Raw genomic sequence first — 24,789 nt, 5'->3', positions numbered from 1 at the left:
TTGGCAGAGTGCTCTCATTGGAAAATCTCACCTTTCCATTGCCTCCATTGCCAAGAAACTCATGGGAAGACATAGAGTTATCTCAGTATTCGCAATACAAAATTCATTTGATATACAGTCGGACCTCCATATTTATGGGGGATCCATTCCAGACTCCCCTCCCAAAGATACAAAGATCTGTGCATGCTCAAGTCCCATTAAATGGTGGCATAGCACACGTGTGCCTGCTAGTGCAGTCATAGCACACACCGCCATTAACTAAAATGGGGGCTTGCTGTCCACAGATGGTTAAATCCATGGATGGCAGGTCCGCCGATAAGGAGGGAGGACTATATACATCACCCAACAGAACAATGGTCATTTTGCTATAAGAGTTATAAACTTCACACACATATATTCCTGAATAATCATACACACTTGTATATGTCAATAGCATGATAGCAATTGCATGATGGCATGCTAACATTTTTCCAAGCACATACAGGGGGAGATCCAGTTAGTGTAGACTGCTGGAGTGTATGTCTCTGCTAGCATCCTTACTTGGGTCATGAGGGAAGCAGAAGGCTGCTCCTTTTTCTCCATGCCCTCCATGGATGTGCAATGGCTGCCAGAGGGCTCCCCAACACAGTTTTAGCCACCCTGCCCAATCAGCTGTGTGGTCCAGAAGCCCTTGTACACCGAGGGAGAAAGAGCCTGTACTCCCAACTTCTTCCTTAGGGGCTCAAGTCCAGACAGATCATACACAGGTACATCCCCACAGCTGATGGGAAGGATCACCGCATCGAGAATTCCTGGTAAATGAAAAGAATTCCTGCCTGCTGTTATACATGTATAGTGAGGGTATTGTAGAAGGAGGTATTGGAAACAGTCTCTCCTTCAATGTCCTAAAAAGTGTATATATGCTAGTGAAACCAGGGGTTGCATGAACATATGTCACCAACATGATTATAGCCAAGATCTTATATAGGAATAGTAACAGGCATGCTTTTATATATGCACACATATTCCAACACAATCAATCTGCCTTGTTTGTCTACACATTGAAATAATCTCTCTCTCTCTCTTTCACACACACACACACACACACAAATATACACTGCTATTCACTAAGACATAAGTAATTGCTGTGGTCAAGAGCCTGGATTACTTTTTTAAAATATAATTTCCAAAATGCCCCACCACACTGTGTGGTTCTGAAAATTGTAGTCCTCAAAATTGTAGTCTGAGCTTGGCTGAAGACTGTATTTCTGGCAATTTCCCAGTACAGGCGCATTCCTCAAACTGTAATCTGTTTCACAGAAATGTAAATTAAATGACATGTGGGAACACAGCAGGTCAATGTATAAACATCATCCCCAGTTTATCAACAGATTTTACTTCTCTGACATTTTTAATTCCTTTCACGTTGTTGTTTTTTTAAGATCCGCACACCAGACATTGTCATTAGCTTTACTGATTAGTTCTCAGCGTCGAAGGCAGGGCCATGGATCATTAAAAGCCTCTAAAATATGGGCCTTGCAGCAAGTTGTTAGTTCCACTAGTAAATAAAAATTAAAGCTTGAGAATATCCAGGATAAATCATTGGAAAGTACAGAAAAGTCATATTTCATCACAGCAGCTCTGAAGTGACTGTTCAGAGAGCAATGGGCTTTCCGTATAAAAAGGCTGCCATGTATCTTCTGTGCTGTCCATTAGGGTATAAATTTAGGAGAGAACCATGGGAGCAGGGAGAAAGGTAGCCCAAAGGAGGCTGGTTAAAAGGCTGATTAATTCATAGATTTGGTATGTTTTTGTTCATGAGTGGAATGTGGCCATACACTGAAATAGAAATGTCAAACTCAAATATTAAAGGGAAGGTACACAATCCAGCAAAATCAGAAGAACAACAAGAAGAAAAGCTGAATAGTTGTTTCAATATGACATCATCATAAATATATTTGATGAATGGAGTCATATTTGAGACAAACTGATGTTTTCTGTATTGTTGTTGTTGTTGTTGAAACTACTAGCACTGCAGAGAGAAAGACTGAATAAGTGTCACCTTGCCAAAGACTCTGTTGTCACCTAAGGCTTTGCTTGATTGTGATTTTGTGTAAATATAGTGATATTGTTTGATGCACTTGCCTGGGCTCAGCTCACAAACATTAGAAGATAAAAGATGAATTCATATTCCAGTTAAAAAGACCAAAAAAAAGTGGGAAGGGGATTTTAATTATTTTTTTCCTTCTTCTTTTTTTATTGATGCTCAGTGTTTTCAGAAATAATCCTGTGATCATAAGACAGTCTTCTGGGTGGCCCACAACAGAGGCAGAGTGCCAGAAATGCTAAAAATAGGGTGTTAGGGCAATAGAGAAACATCCCTTCATTCAGATAGGACCGTAAGGAGAATTCCTCACAACTTTGGCAACATAGACAGCCAATAACCACCCATCCAAAAGTATTTCTTTTTATATATATAGAAGGCCATTCAGAAGACTATTGAGACCTACAACATAGCTGTTCATTTATTCAATAGAAACCAGCATGAGTGACATACAAAATGAATGGCAGAATAGGTACTTGAAGAACTTCAGAGAGGTTTGGGACTCTAGAAAATGTTTTTGGGACCGCATATGCCACAGTGTGTGGCTTACATTTTGTCTCCTTGAATTAATATCTGATGACCTGAGGATCAGAATCTGTGTTCGTTCAGAGAAAGTCACTTTACTTATTGCATTTTATTCTGTACAAGTTATATGATAATTAGTATAGATTCCATGCAAGATTGTTGTTGTTGTTAGCTGCCCTCGAGTCAGTCTCGACTGATGGCAATCCTGCAGATGAGACATCTCCAAGACGTCTTGCCCTCAACCTCCTACCTTGCATTATTTGGTACCCTGACACAACTGGCAAAAAGAAATCTGTTTCTGAGCCTTCCTAAGGAGGTGGGTGTGTTGTTTTAGATCTTGTTTCATGTGTGGAAATAGATTAATATTTCTCTAAGCTAAGTACACTTTAAAAGTTGTAGCCAAGCTGATGGCTTTGCTCTCTAGGGCTACTGTTTTATAGAGGAAGCCTGTCAACCTCTCTATGATTACTCTTCTAAAACTTCATTGATGTTCAGAATCAGGTGGCTTAAAACCAGGGTGAGCTCAGGTTACAGTATTTTGGTGTCCGAGGCAGAACAACAAGTGATGTTCCCACACACGCATACTCAACTCAAAGCCAGCCAAATTATTTTGACTCATGAAACAGAGAATCCCACAAGCACCTTTCCTGACCCTTTGCAGTAAAAAGGTATCTGTGAACTAAATAACAGAACATTGGTTGAACCTTTGTAACACCCAGAATTGGCTTTCTTAGGGAGTTGCCTCATTCTGACTAATACTGTGATCGTCCCTACTTACAATGCAAATTTCTCATTCAGCATGAGGAACAGAGCTGCCATATTTTACAGTGTGGACAACAGGTGGGTTGCATCTTGTAGGTTTGCTTCAGGTAAATGTCATCCTTGTACACCGAACACCCTCATCCTTATTTAGTCTTGGGGAATCTGGGGTTATTTAAGAGTGTTGTGTCTCCTGGATGACACACAGGAGGAAAATGTTTGCAAGGAGGGAATCCTGAGTGATAATAGTGATAATAGCAATGATGAAACAGGTGCTAGAAAGCACACTGCATCCTTTGCTCAGGATGAAGTAGCCTTTGGAGTTCTGCACTCATTCTAAGACTTTCATGGAAGACATCTGTATATCCCACTCTGCCCACTTGCCTGTAAATCCTTTCACTACAAGGATATTGCTGTCCCTGCAGTAAAGAAAGGAGGCTGATGTTATGTAAATGTATCGATTACTTATTTAGTACTTTCTACAAGAATCAACAGGGTGCAGTGGTTCAAGTGTTGGTCTAAGGCTCTAAAAAATCAGGCTCATTCATGAAAACTCTACTTGTATAAAGTCACACTCTCTCAGCCTTAGTAGAAGGCAAACCTCTTAATAAATCCTGCCACCCACCTATTCAGCCTCATATTAGAGTTATCATATGTTGGAGTCAGCTTGAAGGCACATCACAGCAACTGTGTTTTCCACATGGTGCATCTGCCTTTGTCATAACAACCTCCAGTATAAACAATTGTTACTGATCCCATTTTGCAGATGGGAAACTGGGACCAGGATGGATACTGGAGTGCCCACATCCACACATCCAGTAAGCCCTGTTGAATTGGCACTGGAGCCAGTGAGAGAATTCCATTGGCATGCTATTAAAATGTCCAGGTTGCACCTTCAGTGGAGCTATTTGAAATGGAGCTGTTCTCTCAGCCTCAAAGGATGGCAAAGGCAAATGCTTTCTGAAGAAACTTGCCAAGATAACCCCATAATAGGGTCACCTTAGGGTCACCAGAAGTCAGAGATGACTTGAAGGCAGAAAACAACAAGTATAGTGTCTAGGTCAAGGGAAGCAATAGTGCTCCTCTATTCTGCTTTGGCACCTGAAATACTGCATCCATTTCTGGGCACTGCAATTCAAAAAGGATGTGGAGAAACTGGAGCGTGTCTAAAGGAGGGCGACTAAAATGGTGAAAGGTCTGGAAACCATGCCCTATGAGGAACGACTCAAGGAGCTGAGGGTGTTTAGCCTGGAGAAGAGAAGGATAAGAGGTGATATGATCGCCCTGTTTAAATATTTGAAAGGATGTCATATTGAGGAGGGAGCAAGCTTGTTTTCTGCTGCTCCAGAGAACAGAACTCGGAACAATGGATGCAAGCTGCAGGAGAAGAGATTCCACCTCAACATTAGGAGGAACTTCCTGAGAGTAAGGGCTGTTCGACAGTGGAACAAACTCCCTCGGAGTGTAGTGGAGTCACCTTCCTTGGCGGTCTTCAAACGGAGGCTGGATGGCCATCTGTCGGTGATGCTTTGATTGTGATTTCCTGCATGGCAGAATGGGGTTGGACTGGATGGCTCTTGAGGCCTCTTCACTTCCCCTTCTCCCGGTGGCTCCAGTAGACCCTGTTTTCAAAGGGTGGGTGAGAACTAGGCCAGTGGGGAGGGAGCTTGTGCTGCAGGTGTGGGGAGAGGGTCTTGTGTGGGAGCGCCAGGGGAGAGGCGGGGGTCTCTTAGGAGAGGGGCCCTCCCTGCCCCGTTCCCTTTGGGCCCTGCCCTTGGTGAAGCTCAGGCGGGAGAACCGGACTCCTGGATTGAGAGGCAAGGAGGAGTCACTGGGGGAGCCATCGCGGAGCGCTCGGGCCCCATTGGCGGCTTGGCTGCTTGATCCCAAAGGTATGAGAGCCTCGTGGCGGCGGGGGCTGAGCGTCGGGCTCTTGCTCTGGGTTCGGTTCCCAGCCCGGCCCTGGAAGCCTACAGAAGTCACGCTCTCTCAGCCTCCTCGGGGGAAGAAGGCGAGGGCAAAGCTCCTCTGAACCCAGCTGGCTAAAAGAAAAGCCCGGGAGAGCGCCGCCTTGGGGCCGGGAGCGCCTTGAAGGCCCGCAACAAGGAGCAAAGGAGGAGAAAGCCCCCAAGGAAGGGCTCCCCAAGGAGTCGGGGCTCTGCCTTCCCTCCCGCAGCCCCCGCGAGGCCCGGAAGGCGTCCGGTGAGTCCCGCTCCCGCTCCCGCTGCTGGGTGGGCCGCTGGGAGGGCTAGGTCTCGGGGGAAGGGCTGTCGGGGGACGGGGCCCTTCTTCCCCGCCCGCCCGAGAGCCCTCCTCGGCAGCCCAGCCCCTTCCTTCGCCTCTCTGCCTCACTCGGGGAGAAAGGGAGCGGAGCACCGCCGGCGAGGAAGAAGGCCAGGCTGTCGGAAGGGGAGGCTGAAGAGCGCGGGGCCCCGGCCAGGAGGAGGCGGGAGGGAGGGAGGGAGGGAGGGGGGCGGGAGGGCTTGGCCAGGCCCCGGAGTCAGGCAGCAGCAGCAGGAGGAGGAAGAGGAGGGGGCTTGGCAGCGCAGGACCCGAGCAGGAGAGAGCGAGAGAGAGGCAGAGGCAGAGAGGGAGCAGCGCCGGACCCCGCTGCCGGACCCCGGGAGTGGGTGAGTGAGGAGGGAAGGAAGGAAGTGGCCAAGGTGCTGAAAGGAGAGCTCCGGGGGCAGGGAGGCGCGGGGCAGGGACCCGGCCGAAGGAGGGCTGCATCCTCCCGATGCGGGGGGGGGGGGCCGGGGAGGGGGCTTCTTGTGGCACCAGGAGTCCTGCTGGATTCTAGCCCCGGGGCTGGCAGCCTCCTTGGCGGAGTCGTCCCTGGGCAGCCCGGGGGAGGGCTGGGTGGGGCTGGCCTCCCCTTGCCCCCCTCCTGCCCCCCCTGGTCCTGGAGGAGCCCAGCCCCCTCCTCCAAAGAAGCCCAAGAGCCTGGCCAGAGGGAGTCGGGGGCCTCCGCCTGGCCGAAGAAGGGCTTTCGGCTGCCTGGCTTGCCAGCCTCCTCGGGGAGCGGGCTGCCTCCTCCTGCTCTGGGGGCGGATCAAGGGTCTGGGAGGGAGAGAGGGAGCAAGGGGCCCCTGCCTGGCACACCCCGCGCCGCCCTGGGACACGGGCACGGGGCGGGATCGGAGCGGCTCTCGGGGAAACGTGTGGACGTAGCTCGGGGCCCGCCTTCGCTGGGAGGCCGCCGGGAGAGCCTCGGGAGCCCCGCTTTTGTGTCCCGGCGCCTGGGCTTGCTCCTCGGCCGGTCCTCCGAGGGAGACTTTCCCAGGACAGCCCCCCTCCTTTCCGCCTTCGGTCCGGCAGCAGCCACGGGATGCAGGGCCGAGGAGCAGCGAGGTCTCTTCGGAGAAGGGGGAAATAACCCGGTTTGGCACCGCTTTAACTACCCTGGCTCAAGGCTATGGAATTCTGGGAGTTGGAGTTTGTTGTGGGGCCCAGAGCGGAGCCAACTCCAACTCCCAGAATTCCATAGCCTTGAGCCAGGGTAGTTAAAGCGGTGCCAAGCCAGGTTATTTCCCCAGTGTGGGTGCAGCCTTTAAAGAGGCATACTCTCCTTTCTGAAGCTTTTCACCCCTAATGCTAAACAAAAAGTTTAAATCTTTTTTTAAACAACAACAACAACAACAAAGAAGCAGCAAAGGGAAGATCTGATGGCCACTTATGGCTTAAATCCCCTATTGAAAAACAAATAAATCAAGGATTTAAGCCATAAGCATCTCCTCTGTCATGTCAACATCAAACCCATGCAAAAACACATGTACATTGTTGTTGTGTGTCTCTGGGTCACTTTTGACTTACAGCGAGGTGAACCTGACATGGCATGTTCTTGGCAAGTGTTTTCAGAGAGGGTTTGCCATTGCCATCCTCTGAGGCTGAGAGAGCATGACTTGGCCCCAGGTCGCCCAGTGGGTTTTTATGCTCAAGTGAGGAATCAAACTCTAATGTACAGGGTTGTAGTTTAAGTCTCAAACAAGTTCACCATGTTAGTGGTCTTTGAGAAAGGCCACAAGAATGAGGATCCAGTCCCGCAGTCTCACTGGGCTGTTTGTCCCATTATGCCCCAGACCTATTCACAGCATGTAATCTTCCACCACCTTTCCCTGCAGAAGAAGTCTCACTGCTGTCCCTGTCTCCTGACATCTAGACAGACCAGAGGTCCACCTGTGGGCAAACCTGTCTCAGTCATATAGACATTGTGCAGCTGGCACACAGCACAAACCGAAGGGGTTGTGTATTTATAATATACTGCGGTGCAGGAAGCATGCATCCCTTTCACACTTCACGCCTCTTTAATGTATAAAGTATGCATTGTGGCCACCTGTTGTGCTTCCTGTGTCACAGAAGTCCTTCCTGTGCTTATATTTGTATTCCACCATGTGTGCTTCCTCATAGATCAAGCAATGTGCAATCTACTGGTGATATTACAACCACTGGTTTTGTAAAAAGTATACAAACACACCAGTCACCATGCTTCAAATACTCTGTAGGCACAGGATAAATTGGCTAAATTCTGTGGGCTAGTCCTGGCTAGAATAGATCAATCTGTGGTATTTACTTACTATGCATGTTGACTCACCACTCAATAATTGATTGAATAGACCAGAAGCTTGGCACTTCAAGACCCGGGTGCTGCATGAAGGGCTGAGCTCCTGTCACTAGTCCCAGCTTCTGTCAACCTAGCAGTTCGAAAGCATGCAAATGCAAGTAGATACATAGGTGCCACTTCAGCGGGATGGTAACAGCATTCAGTGCAGTCATACTGGCCACATGAGCACAGAGTCTTAACGGAGATGAGCACTGCCTCTTATAGTTGGTTACAACTAGACATTCATGTCAAGGGACTACCTTTACCTTTAGATGGGACCAACCAACAGGGTGACAGCTGTCAATAGCTACTACTGCTATTAAGAGTTATCTCATGTCAGTTGCCTACTAGAGACTGCCTACCTGCAGATGTTCTCTGACAGCACATTGTCAAGTTTGGAGAGGAGGGGATATATGACAGGGTTCAAGCTTCCTTGGAGTCCTGCTAGAAGCCTTCCTCCCATAATCTTTAAGACTAGGGAGAGAGTTGCAGTTATCCAAGGTGCTTTTAGATCTCATAGCAAGGATGGACGACACACATCAGTTTTACATGCACTGCTAGCAGTCAGTGTAGCTTCACAAGTAGTTTTCAGGCATGTCTAAAATGCACACTGTGCATGCTCAGAGACCTGGTCACTCGAATTACTGTACATTGTCTAGGAATAATCCTTAGCATCAAAAACGGGGTGTGAAGCTGAGCCTGGGGAGTCTTGCCTCAAACTAAGTTTTGTACTTCTGTCCCCATTTCACTCATATGCTTTCACTTCCTCCCTGCCTCATGCACACACACATACACATACACATCATGTGCCATCCTTTGTTAAGGATATCATCTCTTCAAGACATATTTTTCCCTGTTACATGTCCTTTATGCATCACTTGCATGCATATCCTTTGTACAATTATTTTCCACATACCACCACCTACATACATTCATAAACGTTCCTTACAACCCAACACACGCTACCTTACCATCTGCTTATCTCCCAGACAGTAAACAATGCAAGTGTGTGTAAAATTGGCTGATCTTCAGGCTATGATAGCCCATGCGCGAGAGCTGCAGATGCTCATCCCAGTTTGGCTGACAGCTCTTCCCAGAAGGGGACACCTGTACCGGGTCCAGAAGGCATGTCCATGTTTTTATTAAGAACAAATAAGAAGCCACCCAGGTCACAAGACTGTTGTCTCAGTCAGGGATCCTTTCTGGGGGGTGACACAGACAAGCCTTGGGAAAGCTGTTGGAGCAACTGCTATTTCTTTGTGCTGTTTTAATACTGGTGATCTAGCTTAGCATTTTCTGCCGCTCTTCTTTGCAGCCCTTTTGCCTGTTGTGCATTTGATGCAATGCGGTGTGAGGTGTGGCTATGCCAGGCACCCCAAAGTAAAAGTTCAGATCTGTCTGGAGTGTCAGGCTCTTTCTCAAGAACTGATTTAGCAGAGTCCTTAAGAATGGACTGAAGGACAGTTCCCTCACCTCCTCCCTCTGCCTCCTTTCAGATCAGAGATTAAATCCTTGCTGCTCTATAGGGGATGAACTCTCACAGGAGTCGGTTAGGGCATCCCACTCTTTTGAGATGTTTCGTTCTGACAAGACTGGACAAGGCATGATTGTCACAAGCACAAAATCTGGGTGAAAAGGCAAAGTTCTCTAGTTATCCTTGATCGCCAAAGGGCTAATTCATTTAGCCATCATGAGTGGTGGTGGGGGGGGAGACTAATAGAAATTCATATGAAATAGTTCAGATATTCGTTGTCATCCTGGGAAGCAAGATTTGCAAAACTGGTTTTCTTTTTCTTTCCTCTGTTTTTTCTTTGAATGAATCCCATTTGGGGGGAAAGGTGGAATATAAATCCCATAAATAAATAATTATATGCCAATGGGGAAATACTTTTCAGTGGGAATATGTGAAAAGATGGTCAGGGTTCTGTTCTGTGAAGAGTGGTGCCTTGGAATGGCATGAAAGCCATAGAAAGGAAGCCCGTGTCCTTACAATCTTAGACTATTTGAAGATGAGCCATCCTTTTTGCATGATGTTGTTGTGAAATGGCTTTCTGCTTACTCAGGTCATTGCAGTGGCACACTGCCATTGCACTCTGCCTGTCCCCACTTTTGGATGTTGTTTGAAAAGTCCTACTGAAAATAGAGACGCACATGTGCTCACACATACATGTGTGCTCACGTACTGGAGAAAGCTAAACAGCCTTGAGACAATGGAGAACTCTGAAGAGAGGAGAGAAGAGCTGATCTCTTTCTCTGTCAAATGTGGAGGAGGAACCACGCTTGCTGAGTGTGTTTGAGAGAATCGGTGTGGGAGAAACTGTGGATGAGGATGTCTCTATATGTGCCCATGTGGTGCAAGAAAGCCTGAGCATATGGCTGTTGGTAGACTCTTCTGTGTGGGTGGATGAAAGGGAGGGAATTGTAGTGGAGTTTGTGTGTGTGAGAGAGGGGGGGGGACAGGAGAAAGAGAGAGGGAGAGGGAGAAGGAGAGAGGATTATATTTGATGTAAGGAGTACAGTTACAACAGTGCATCAGCAAGGGGTTGTGTGTGCATGCGTGTGTGTGCATGTGTATGTATGTAAAAGAGAGAGAGAAGAGGATGAAGAAAAGGAGAGGCTCTTAAGGAAGCATGTGCTTGAAAGAAGAACGTGAGTTTGGGTATAACGGCCTCTACATTATAAAAACAATGTATATTTGATGCAGAAGGTATACTTATAAAAATTTTACAACGGGAGGCCATTACACATATCAATCCCTCCCCCCTCCCATTGTAGCTTGCCTCTCTGTCAGAAAAACTGTGAGCACATCATCACTTGCCAAGGGTATCACAGGTATTTCACTGGAAAGCTGATCTGGAAAACTTATGTATGTTATTTTTTCCTTGTATGCATATTTGCAGCAGAACGACTGCTCATACTTCACAAGTGCTAAAGTTATGTACTAGGAGCCCTCATTTAATGTGCATTTTTAATAGATACAAATAACATCCACTGTGGGAGTAATGGAGAGCTGATCATTATCAGGATTGCAGCAATTGGGAGGGAGAGATTTAACTCTTTTCTCCTATACAGTACTGCAGTCCTGAGGAAAATCCCTCCTTTAAAGCAAGGTTTTGTATTGAAGTAAAATCCCCCATTGATATTAATGGAAGATTTCCTTTCAAAGCAGAGGAGGATTTTTCCTCAGCACTGCAGCTGGGGAGGAAAAAGTCAAACCACCCCTCCATATCTGCTAAGATATCTGTCATTCTCTGTGTGTGTGTCTCTCACACATACACTGACAATATTTGCATTTTTTAAACAAAAAACACCTGTAGACATGTGTGCCTTAACTCTATGCTTGTGGCTATCTCTAGAACAGCCATCCCCAACTTGGTGCCCTCCAGATATGTTGGACTACAACTCCCAAAATCCCTCCTAGTGCTGGCTGTGTGAATAAACAGCACAGTGGTGCTAATTTCTGAATTTTCACAGTATGCATAAAGAGCACAGTGGTGCTAATTCACAAACATATCTGTGACAGCCAAATCAAGCTGGAAGGTCTTTGTGCTTAGGCCAGGGAACCTGGCATTTCTGGCAGTCAGACTGCCAAAGAGCTATGCTGTCACCATCCCAGGCCAGGCACAATCTGTTAGCTCCACAGATGGAGTTCCATATGGCACTCTCTTGTGAGGGTTTGAATTTGGGAGTGAGAGCGGGGTTTGTGTGCATGTTTGTTGAAATCCTGCACTTTGTAATGGCATTACCTTTGTCCGAAAGGTTAGCAGTTGTGTCCCAAAGCCCCAAAACATGCTCAGGGGCAGGTGTTCTAATCATTACTGTGGTGACGATCAGCCATTGTATCTCAGTCCCCTCATCTTCCTGTGTTTTTGCAGCTCCGTCCTTCTCTTTCCACTTTGTGCACTTGATATTAGCAGAGAAAGCTAGTTGAGTTAGATGGAGTGATGTGCTCTCTTGAGATCTGAGCTCCAAGCCAAGTTCAGAAATAAGCTGGGCAACCTTTGGCAAGTTGTCCTCTTCAATGATTTGTTCTCTTAAAATCCCATGTGTAAAGTGGGAATAGTTGTGATACCTGCAAATGAGAAAAGAAACACAACAAGGGTTATAATGCACTTCAACACTAATGCCATATTGATGGCAGTGGCAATAGCAGAGAAGAGCCTTCCCTCAAAAAGATGAAGTTACTTGCCATCAGGGCACCAATGATTCTCAGACTTTGGCCCTCTAGGTGTGTTGGAAGACTCAGCTAGCATGGCCAGTGGTCAGGGAGTCTGGGAAAAGAAGTCTAAAACAACTGGGGGACCAAATGTTAGGACCACTGCTCTAGAAATCACAGGGCTTGCCTTCCCACTGCTTTTATTGCCCCCTCTTTCCCTTCCAAGTGCTGTTTTTGACTTAGCGATACTAGAAATGGGAAAGTCTAGCTTTTTCTTGTCTCCTTACTCCTTACCAGAATATTGTTCATCTTTATATCAACAGCACGTGCGCACACCTGTTTTCAGGGAGGATTACAGTTTCTGTAAGGACATATAACCTTATTTCTGCAACCAGATCAGACATGTCACAATCTAACTGCCATATCTGCTGTTTGATTATGCTTCTTAAAAAAACTGTGCTAAATTTGATTGATTTCTCCAAGCATCACCCAGGGAGAATGAGGTGCCTTAAAGCATCTGAACCTACAGAAAATTGGGATGTGACTCAAAAGCTCACATTTCGAATATTAATCCAAACACAGGTAGCACCTAATCCTGCTCTGGTTGTTTTGTCCCCTCTGAGAATGTATTATTAATGGTTTCATAATTGTCCTTCATTTTTGTTGTCTCCCTCCCTCTCCCTTTTGCAAGATGAAAATACTACTAGCTGTGGGGGTTGTATCCAGCCAGATGGTGTGTAGGATAGAAACTCCCATCACCCACTTTTATTCAGCATGGGGAGGGGGGCATTTGGAATGAATGTGTTCATAGACCTTTTCCATCTCCAACAGCCATGATTCCTCTGCTTATTATTATTGCTAGCATTTATCTTGCCTATTGCTTGATGGGAATATTCTATCAGGCCTCATTTTCCAAGCCTCATTTGCCAAGGAGCAGACTCTCATCCCTCACACTGTGCATATTTCGCGGTGGGAAGACCATTCCACCTTTCAAATCTTTTCCTCCTTATATTGGAATTAATTTTTCCAAAGAGAGTGCTTTCACTCCTGCTAAAGATGTGATCTCCAGAAGAAATTAAGCTGCAGTTGCTAAAGTGCTTAGTGCTTGATCTAAGATATGCCCATTAAGAAGAACTATTTTTTAAAAAAAACACACAAAAGAATAAAGGGTTTGGGGGCAATATTGCTTAATAATTCTACTACTCTTAATGTTAACTCTGAAAGATGCCAGGTCCTTCTCACACGAGTTTCATCATCCAGTGCACTAGAGTCTGTGGTGGAAAATCCTATAAAGAGGACAGAGATGGTGTTGAGAGGCAAAGCAGGATCATACCTCTAGTCCTACTAACAAGCCAGTATCTCCTGTGATCTGGACTGCATCAGTGTTATGGGCTTTGCCAAAATGAATTCAATTCTCAAGAAACAACAGTGGCTAATTTATGTGAGATAGGACAGGATCAAGTGAGAGGAAAATGTTGCCTGATTAGCAGACCGCAGGAAAAAAATCACACACATGTACAAACTTCTCAGCATGGCCTGAAAATAAGTTCTTCTTTTCTGTTTCTGATACACATTTGCACACCAGGAAAGATACAGATCCTGTCCCCAGCACATCCTAGCAATTACAAACCCAGACAACTCTGAATGACTTGTCAGCTCAGGGTCACAGAGGTAGAGGCAGTTGCTGCAGCAATACATATCTGGCAATGTGATCAGTTGGGGGAGAATTTCCTTCCTCTTGCATGCCAGGATCTGCTTTTCAAGTTCAGGACAACTGAGTCTAGTTAAGTTTCACCAATTCACTACCTTTTAATCAGGCTGGTGTTTGCAAATACAGAGTCTTGATACCTTTGGAATAACATAAATCTCTCTCTTGTTCTACCTGACAAAGAGATCTGTGTCTTGAGTGGAAAGTTTTCATCCTTCTATGCCAACAGAAGCTGGCTCAGTCAAATCAATCAGTCTATCTATCTTGTATCTCTTGTTGTTTAAAGCTGCTGCCATTTTTCTGGGAATGGAAACTCATCTCCAGAAGCTGAGTAGCATGCAAATCTTTCCTGTACACTTGAAATATCTATGTTCTGCTAGAATCACAAGTCACTAACAATATTGCTGGAGGAAACTTCATTGTGTGAACACTGAATTATGTGGGGGGGGGGGGAGGTAGGCTATCTGCTCCACTTGTTCAACCAGGCAAGCACTCTGTAACATGACCCTGTTGTGACTGGGCAAAACACAGTTCCAGGTGTTGTCATGAACTATAATGCCCTATATGGCTTGGTTCCAAACTATTGGAAAAACTGTATCTCTATATGCAAGCCTGGCTGAGTTTCGAGATCTGTGTGTGAAGGCTTTCTTTCAGCTCCCTTACAAGTCCATTTGATAAGGACACATGAAAGGACCCTCTCAGTGGCTGCCCTTCAGAAACTGGTCTGGCCCCCTCTCTGCTCTGCTTGTGCCTATGGGCAAAGACCCTTTCATTTGTTTTTGACTATTATCTGGTTGCTGCAGGAGGCTATTTTAATGCAGGCAGGTGCTGCACTTTTATTCTCATTGTTATGTTTTAAATGCTTTTAAATTGTTTTAAATGAATGCTGTTTTTGATAGGATAGCATAGCCGGTATGGTGCAGTGGTTGGTGTGGTGAACTAGGACTCTGGGAAATCTGTGTTCAAATCCCCATTCAGCCATAGAACCTCACTTGGTGATCTTGGCTAAGTTACACTCTCTCAGCCTCAGAGGAAGGTAATAGCAAACCTTCTCTGAACAAAAACCGCCAAGAAAACCCCCATAATATGATCAGCATAAGTCAGGTTTGACTTGAAGGTACATAACAACAAAAAACTTTTTATTATGATTATTGTTGAAAACCATCCTGGGTCTCATAATGGAAGAAAGGAGGATAATCAATCAATCAGTCAGTCCCTCTTGCTGAAAGCAATGGGGCTTACTCTCAGGTATGTGCAGCATTTTAGCATTACTATGTTGGGTATAGATTCCTATTATTAGGAAGTCTGAAATAAGGGGATAAATTTAGAACTACATAGCAACAAAATTACCAGAAAATAAAAATTAAAACCCCCTGCTTTCTTCACATTCCCTTAAAGACAACCAGAAATCAAAGTGCATTGGATTTAATAAGGTCCTGTTCTGTGGACCTAGAAATGTTTTCTCTTTTTTCTGGTGTGATTTTCTGGGTGTGATTGCGTCCATAAATAGATTGGTTTATTAACTGCTCTTTCAGTTGCACAATAGTATAGAAAGTGTTTTTCTGGAGCATAACAAATCCCTCCTTAGGATCTAGGATTAGCCTACATGGTCTTCTGAGACTCACTTCCCTGCAGTTTTGTGATGGCAGGGCTGCACCCATGTCACCACTCTCCTAATCCTAACTTGACTGGGCAAGACACAAATGATTCTGCCTTGCTTGATTCCACCTAACCAAAACAAACCCTTTAAGAAGGGAAGACACACACACACACCCGCTGCCGCCCTCCATTATTTCTTCTTGTGGTGCATGACTCATTGCCGTAAGAGCAGAGTGAGCCTTGGCACCTTGCCATAATCCTCATTCACATCCAGTCGTTCCAAGATGTATCACTTATTGGCGGCAGTTTCCAAGACTGCTCGGACTCAAAACCTCAAAGGTATGTTCCTAGAATGTGTGGATCATGGACAGTCTCATCTCAGGGGAAAAAGGGAGGGACAAGACAAGAAATTCTTGCATTTGTTTACCAAAGAGCCTCATCCAGCTTGTGCAGGTGTACCAAGATCCTGCGCTTCATACTTTGCCAAGGGCAAAGGCACAGTCTGCACAATTCTGACCTCCATCTCAGAAGAATGAAAGATTTGAAATGTAATAATAAATTACAATGGTGGAAAAAACACAACATTAAGTGGATATAACTCAGAGGAAGGGCACTTGTTCTGCCTCTTCAAGGGTTTGTCCTTGGCTCTGATAGATGGGAGGCCCACTATCTGTCCTTGAAACAAACCATATTCCTTGGTTTTATATGTGTAGCATGAAGACATGCTGTAGTTACCCAGTAGTAGCAGAAAGACCTTCTGTATATGCTCAGGAGTACTTTTCCTTATTTACTCAATGCTATTTTGGGTCTGTTTAAAAAACTAGAAGTAATTTTATGGATTCAGCAGGAAGTCTCTGCAAATTGTAAGCCAGTAGAGAAGCTGACTACAGTAGCACAAAGAGCAGTGCACTCACTTTACTATTCAACATTTTGGAGATTTGAGTTAAGAAATTTTTTTGCAAGGAAAAGTATTTTTAAGGGGAAGTGTGCAAAGAGACAAAAAGCAAGTATATGATCTTCAGCTGAAATCTACAATCAAAATACATTAAAATACACAGACACACACACCATTAGCTAGTAAATTTACATATGTGGCTATATTAAAAGGCTACAGTGTAGGCGAGATATTTCCAACAATGTCATGTGTGACTATATTTGGAACTGCATTAGATAAAGCCTTCAAGCTATAGAAAGCTAAGAGGTTCTTTCTGGAGGCTTGAAGTTAGGTGGGCAATTTCTAGCCTTGCCAAGGTTGCTGGACTTCAGTTCCCAGCATTTCTCATCACTGGCTCTGCTGATGAGAACAGAAGTCTAACAACATCTGGAGCAATGCAGGCTCCCCAGGCTGCTTTCAGTGTAGGCTATTCTGCCCTTGGATATAGATTGAGTGAGGTGAGTCCGTGGGTGCTTGCCTTCTAAGATTATCTCTACCCTTCAGCACCTTTCAAGTAAATTAGAATTGGCCATTGATTCCAGCAGGATATGGATTCCATCCAAACCAAGAATCAGTCAATATGGAATTCAGCTGGCAGTTCATTCCTGGCACAAAGAGTGCCAGAGCCCAAATGCATCTGACTCTCAGACCATTTCACCTGGCAAGCTTTTGCATAATTCCAGATGTATGGGTGTTCATTGAAACTACTAATTGGTGAAAGGAAGAGACTCTACACATGTTTCAGTTTGGTCTCTTGCATTTTATGTAGGCATATTCCTAGGTGGGATTCTGACACAGAGGGCAGAGTTAGAGATACACCTTATTTCTGATTAAATGCTGGGTATCCCCACGAGTATAGAGATTATGGAATCAAGGGGCATCAGTATCACTGCTAATGCACTCTGTACTTGTGGTTTGACTCATTCACACATGCATATAATCCCTTGATTTCTCATCAGTCCTTGTCAAGATTAAATGAGTGAAAATGTGACCATTCTTTCTTGAAAAGCAGTGTGTCACAGGAAACCAGAAAGCTCTGTCTGTTCTGTTAGATTTATTTATTTGATTTATATCCTGCCTTTCTCCCAGTATGGGACCCAAAGCTGTTAACAATATAAGTTGAAACAAAATAGCTAAAGCAATATGTTGCACAAAAGTTTAGAAAGTATTAAACAATCAATCTACTCAAAACATTAATGTAAAACAATTAAAACATATAAAACACACTACATTTTTAAAGCACACACATATTTATGGCAGTTCATTCACACATGTTACTAGTCACTTGTTGCTGCGCACATCTGGTGAAGAACATACATGCCTAGACCAACCCTGAGATTCATTTGGTCTGATAAACTGAAGCATGGGAAATAGAATCTCTTTTATGTCCCCCTTTCACAGAATCATAGCATTGGAAGAGAGCACAAGGGCCATCCAGTCCAACTCCATTCTACCATGCCGAAGCCTCCGTTTAAAAACCTCCAAAGAAAGAGAATACCACATATCTAAGGGAATGTCTTCCATTGTCAATAGCTCTTGCCATCAGGAAGTTCTTAATGCTTAGGTGGAATCTTTTCTTGTAGTTTAAATCCATTGCTCCGTGTCCTAATCTCTGAAGCAGCAGAAAACAAGCTTGCTCCATTTTCAATATGACAACCCTTCAAATATTTAAACAAAGCTATAATGTCACCTCTTAACCTTCTCTTCCCCAGATTAAACATACCCAGCTCCCCAAGGGTATAGTTTCCAAACCTTGCTTCTTCTGTTATGTGGAAATAGATCCATAATGCTTCATATTGCAGATAAGGGCACGGTCATTTTGTTTTTGTTTGTAATTATGACAGTGGCTAAAACAAGGAAAGACCATTTACAATTCAATCCTACCCACAGAATGTTGGCAGTGGGGAAAGAAATTGTGTGAGTTTGTTGCAACAAAACTGACAAAGTGGCATCTTAAAGATCAGTACTGTAAATTTTATTTGTCACAAACTTTTTTGCATTAATGTTTTTGTCACTTTGCTTTTTCTCATTTATCCCATGTTGACCTTGTTCAGATGTTTCATTTCTCCTAAAACATTTGCTGAATTTGCACAACCATACCCATGTAAGCTCTAACAAATTGAATACAATGAACAAGAAAAAGTTGATTCAGAAAAGGAGGATCTTCATATGGGATTGTGAAATGAGCTCAATTCTGTATGTGTAAAGTGATCAGTTTATCAAATTCATTGCCATGACAGAATCATGGCCACTGGATTAGGTAGGATTAAGTGCATTGGTGGAAGACAGGTCTCTCAGCAGTAAAAACTAAGGAGTGATTGCTGAGAATGGTACTTATTTGTTTTATATGTTTTATACTAGCATTTGTGTATTCTAGTAGGTCAGGATAAATTTAGTGGAGAAGAAAGAAAGAGAAAGAAAGAAAAGAAAGAAAGATTCTTCACACAACAAAAAATAAATTTAAGAACAATTGATTCATTTATTTAACTCATCCACTATGCCATTCATGTATGGATTTCACCACTACAAGATGAGGTGATAGTATTTGGTTTAAACTCTTTTAGATGTGAGTTAGACAAATGCATGAAAAAACATAAAGCTTTCAATACCCTTCCATCCTAGTAGATGAATAATAGTATGCATTTCAATACATTTCCTGTAAGGACAGCAGCAAGGGCTGTTGTTGCTGCCATTCTCTGCTGGATGGCCACTATAAGAAAAAAAGAATGCTGGATTAAACAGGCTTTTGGTTTCACCCAGCAGGGCCAAAAGAGTGTTTCTTAACATGCCCACCTGTCACTTTTTTTGCCCTACATTTGGCCCTTGGCCTGTGAGGTTCCTTAGTGTTCTGTTTTGTCCTCCATTCTTTTTAACATCTACATGAAACTGCTGGGAGATGGCATCCAGAGGTTGGGAGTGCAGTGTCACCAGCATGTGGATGACACCCATCTCTATCTCTCCTTTCCATCTGATTCCAAAGAAGCTGTCCTGGTACTGAACCAATATCTGTTGTCAGTAATAGACTGGATGAAGGTAGAAAAATTGAAATTTAATCCGGACAAGGCAGAGGTGATCCTGGTCAGTCGTAAGGCAATGTGCTGGATGGGGTTACGCTCCCCTTGAAATCTCAGGCTTGCAGGTTGAGTGTGCTCCTAGAATCAACTCTGAGCCTGGATGCCCAGGTTTCAGAAATGGCCAGAAGTGCTTTTGCACAACTAAAACTAGTGCACCAGCTGCACCCATTTCTCAAGGCATTCGTTTGGGCTACAGCGACACATGTCTTGATTATATTTTGTTTGGACTACAGTAACACACTCTACATGGGGCTGCCTTTGGAATCTAATCAAAAACTTCAGCAGGTTTAAAATGCAGCAGCCAGAATGGGGCCAGTTATAGGAAACATGTAAGTCCCTTGTTGAAACAGCTTCATTGGCTACAAGTTCATTTCTGGGCAAAATTCAAAGTGCTGCTCATGACCTATAAACTCCTATACAGTTTAGGTTCAGACTGTCTGAAAGGCCATATCTCCCCATAAAAACTTGCAAGAATTCTAAGGCCTTCAGATCCTTTATCTTGGCCTCAACACAATCACAGACACAGGAGAGAGCCTTCTCAGTGGCTGCTCACACCCTCTGCAACTCCCTTCCACAGGAAGCTAGGCTGGCCCCCTCTCTGCTTTCCTTTCAACATCAGGCAAAAACCTTTTTTGTTTAAGCAGGCTTTTAATATGCCGGGAAGGCTTGTTTTTTTTAATTTGGGGGTGTGTTTTTTTCTTTTCTTTTTTTAGTATTTGTATATTTTAAAATTATTTTATTTTATTTTCCTTGTGATTATTTTAATTGTTTTTTAAAATTGCACTGTAGATTTTAAAGTAAGCATGATAGATGGATGGATAGATAGATAGATAGATAGATAGACAGATAGAATAGTAAAATGTATTTAATAGCAATATATTAGCCTTGAAAACCTGTTTTATGTATAAACCAATTTTATAAACTTGTTTTCTATAGAAAGACTATATATATATATATAAAATAAAACAGTGCATGTTAATTTGTATATTGTATATCTGCATTTGGTGTATATTTTATAGGGATAAACCACCTCACAGTTTTTAGATCTAAGCTGTATTTGTAGTATTAGTAGAAGTAACAGTAGTAATACTTCTTAAACAACTGAGAGCACATAATAAAAACAGAGTTAAAATATGGCCCAGGGCATGTAGGTCCTAGCTGCAATGTAACTCCCCTTTTGCTTACTAATACATAATAAAATGTACTGTTTTTAACTGCTTTTTATCATTTTTGAGTGTATGTTTTAAATTGTTTAAATAGGTTAATAGTTTAATTCTATTTTAATAGTGAGTGTGTGTTTTAGCTATATTGCTTTCATATTAATTTAAAAGCCATGCTGAGTCCCCCAGTTTGGGGGAAAAGTTGGGGGGGATAATGATCATGATGATGATGGGTGATGATTAATGGTGATATGATGATACTACATGGATTTTGAACTCTGCATTGCGCCTAAAATGTCTTTTTCTCTGCCCTTCCCTTCTCTTGTAGGCAGCACCTGACCTAAAGTCTTCTACCAGCAACTCTGGATGAGAATTCTACCATTGCCTATTGCTCACTAACTCCTCTGGCAATATGGATTTTGTGATGAAGCAAGCCCTAGGGGGTAAGTGTTGCCTCCTTACTCACAGCATTCTGAAATCCACTCCACCATGCCTTTGTTATTGAACCTCAGCGGAGAAAGGTGATGGGATCAGAGAGCTTAATGTAATTCACTAGACAAATTGGTCCTCCTGCTGAGCACATATATATTCATACTCCTTTTGTGTGTATGTGTATGCATATGTCTCTTCAAGTCTGCCTTCTATGGCTTCCCATGGGAACTGACTGGCCACAGTATGAACAGAATGTTGGACTAGACAGGCCTTGGTTCTGATCCATCATGGCTTTTTTGATGTTCTTGAAGTGATTATGGGGCAAACAAAATGTGTGTACATCATGGGATGGAATGCTTCTCATAAACCACTGGAGGCAAGATAAGACTATTGCCTGTTCCATTTCCTATGTGTCATTGGACACAAAGCTTGTTCTTGTCATTGACCAGGAGACTAAATCAATACCGATTTTTTTTCTGTCCGTGTGGACAGACTTTGGAACTTACCTTCCTCCTGAAGTAATGGCCAAGTGTGCTTGCCTCTTCCTTTGCCTTCTCCACACAGGCAAGGCTATAGATCCAATTACATCAGAAGGTGGTGGCCAAAGAGGTGTGACCCTCACCCCTGACATCTGGCCTGTTGAGTGATGGGGGAATCTAGTTTCCCATCCCATAGAGACATCCAACCCCTGTAGAATAAACCCCAGATCAGCTGGACACAGAGGAATTCTGTTCACACAGAGAGCAATCAGTCATATCTTTAACATAAAAGAGCAGTAACTAGTGGTGGCCAGTTGCTCAAATATCAGTGGGGTGGTGAGCACAAACAGGTTTGAGTACAAACTTTACAGGAGCTATCCAAGGTGCTAAAACTAGTTGTGACTGACCGTCTCATACTTTGGATCAGTCCTTAAAAGTTTTACTAAAACATGAAGCAGTTTCACTGTCCCACCAACACAAAAGCTGCCAGGTACCTATAGCAGTGACAGTTCCCATTTCTGTACATCACCAAATAGTACATATATATTATCGAAGAACTTTGCTGTCTGAGCATTGCAGTTTTTGTTTTCTCTCTTCTTCACTCTAACCCTGTGCAAGCAGCCGCAACAGCAACAAGAACTACAAGTTTCCCATGACATTTTGCTACCAGAGGAAAGCTCCAGTCATAGATACCAAAGGACTTAGAACTCAAATCCAGACAGATTCCTTTGGCATTGAAAGGCAAATATCCCAGCAAAACCTTGCCACATGCCTGACAGTAAGAATATAACCACAACCATTGATCATTTGCTACACCTTTCATGACACCCTAGATATACTTCCTGGGGTCTAGCACCTCATCCTCCCTGCTGGTAGGGCTGGATCAGCCTCATATGAGGGTAAAGAAGCATTCTCAAAGTGCTAGGGACAATGCCTGTTTCTGGCTCTCACCTACTTACCTTCACGGGTCTGTTTCCTCTGCTTTCCAGAAAACATCCTGACTATCAGAGCTGCCTGGTTCATGGGTCAGATTATCACTCACAGGGGCACAAGCACAAGATCAGCATTCTGGAGAAAAGCATCATCTGCCATGATCTCTTACAGCTTTCATTATTTTGGCTAATGGAATTCCCACTGTGTCCTTGGGATTTCCCTGCTACTGCTATTTTTTTAAACCCAAGATAGCTTCACTGATGCCAGAGTATAACAGCATTTCTGCATCAGTTTTTCAAAAAAGAAAAGTTTTTAAAAAATGTCAGGCCTCACCTTTTCAACTGGAGGCTGTCAGAGGCATGTGAAATAAGAATATGATTAGCTCTAACCAGAGCCCATGATGGCAATGTCAAGTTTATTACCTGTGACAGCAAGGTAAGATACTGAAGGAAGGATATTTGGCCTTAACCAAACCATAAGAATATTTGTTATTTTTGGCAATATAGGCAGAGATCAGAGATGGTTAAAATCCCACACAATCCTATCCCACTGAGTTCCACAAAAGTTATTTTCAGATTAGTATGTATAACAAAGATAAACAAAGTCCAGCCACAGTGCAGATGTTGTTGGAATGCAACACCCATCATCCCATGATCTGCATCTCCCATGGGTATTCCATGACTGATGGAAGTTGCAGTCCAACAATCTCTGGCGGGTCACACATTGCCTGCTCCTCCTCCCTCATTCTAAATGTATGGAAGTGCAAGACACACTGCACTTGCTCAGAGATACTTTCTTCTTACTAGTTATTTCACAAGCATTGACCTGAAAGCTAAACTTCAGGGAATTTTGTCTTAAATGAACATTTACCCCCACCCATGTTGGAATCCTCACTTAGATTTTTGTTTCATCTGTGGGATTCCAAATTACAAACTAAGCCTAGCCATAAGTCACCTGTGATCCAAGGAATGGGTTAAACCTCCTCCCCCACTTGGATTTTGGGTCCCCACTGAATCTAACAAACAACCCAACTAATATCCTCCTGCCACATCCTATACAGGAGCTGTGGTAGATAGTGGCTCCCATGTCAATAGGGCCATGATTCCATTCCAGGTTTTGGCTGGCTTTAAATGAGTTATCCATGGTGCTGAATATGGTTAGGAATAAGGCTCAGCACTTGGGATAGCTGATTTAATAGATGGATTAAAACCTGGCATGGACTGAATACCCCACTTATATAGAACACCCCAGCTGCCCACCGTACCAGAGTGCTTTTTTATTTTCTTGATTATTTCTTTAGAAGCTAATGGGGCCCAAGTTCCCATGCATTCAGTTTTGTATTTATACAGTCAGCCTTCCACATTTGTGGATTCGACTTTTGTGGTTTTGATTATTCGCAGATTTAATTAATATGTTCTTGCTAGGAATCTCTAGGTCCTCCAGCATGGCTAATTTTCACCAAAATTTGAGCTGGAGGACCTAGAGATTCCTAGAGCAAACACTTGTTTAAATATTTATAGGACCTGTAGCACAATTCTGTGGTCACCTTCTGGCAGATGTTGACCACTATATTTCAGACCAGGCTGAAAAAGCTGCTGTTTTCCATACACCTTGCCTCCTCTCCCACTCTTACAGGTCCCAAGTGACCATGGCATGACTACCCATAATCAGTCAAAGCTACTTTACCCAGTGCATTCACAACAGCATGGCTGGTTCATGTCCAGAATCTTTTTTCTTGTTCTGCTGGGAACCTGATGGCATTGGAGCCAATACACAACATCTCTGTTTCTGGCTGCATGAAGGGTTTTTGACTGGTTTGAACAAAGTGATGATGAGTCAGAGAAGCAAAGAAGGAGGGAGATATTGCTTGGAAAGATGAAAGACCCTGAAGTCCCCTGGGGCCCTGGGGAGCCAAGCATGGTTTGTAGCTCTAAATTGCTGGCAAACTGAACTGGGAAATGGTACAGCCTGGCTCTCAGCTGAACAACTCAGCAGGCATGCCAAGCTCCCCTCCCTATATTTGCACAGAGGCTGGGGGAAAGGGAGAACAACTCCTCCCATTGGTGAAGAAAGGACATAGCATGTGACTCACAGGAGAGAGGACCTGAAACTTCAGAAAAGATTTGCAAGAAGGGGTGGGAATTTGGGACTGGGAAGATTAAAAAATTCAGTCATAAATAGTTGAAAGCATTATGCACTGACATTATGATCATGGAGCCAGGCCTGCCTTTAGGGAAGATGAAGTAACAGCATTAAAGGATCAATGTGACATGCTATTCCCCAGCACACAGTGTTCCAAGCATCCCTAGAAAAAAAACAATGGACACTTCAGAGCACCATGTGAACT

At 43.8% G+C, this 24,789-nt stretch overlaps 1 protein-coding gene across 3 annotated transcripts in view; it reads left to right on the top strand.

Annotated features, from left to right (window-relative positions):
• The window catches only part of CPLX2 (complexin 2), a 167,319-nt gene that overhangs the window by 126,315 nt on the left and 16,215 nt on the right, over positions 1-24,789 (top strand). Inside the window, exons 1-2 of one of the 3 annotated variants that reach the window (XM_042453720.1) lie at positions 5,549-5,569; positions 20,927-21,041. In XM_042453720.1, coding sequence (XP_042309654.1) covers positions 21,011-21,041 — 31 coding nt within the window. In that variant the 5' untranslated portion in view covers positions 5,549-5,569; positions 20,927-21,010. Of the gene's footprint in view, positions 1-5,548; positions 5,570-5,899; positions 5,998-20,926; positions 21,042-24,789 lie in introns of those variants that run through there. The other 2 variants (XM_042453718.1, XM_042453717.1) reach the window with 2 other exon arrangements.

The sequence above is a fragment of the Sceloporus undulatus genome, chromosome 2, assembly GCF_019175285.1.
Source record: "Sceloporus undulatus isolate JIND9_A2432 ecotype Alabama chromosome 2, SceUnd_v1.1, whole genome shotgun sequence".
Taxonomy (NCBI): Eukaryota; Metazoa; Chordata; class Lepidosauria; order Squamata; family Phrynosomatidae; genus Sceloporus; species Sceloporus undulatus.
Note: the sequence above shows the minus strand (reverse complement) of the source record. Positions and strands in the feature narration are given on the sequence as shown.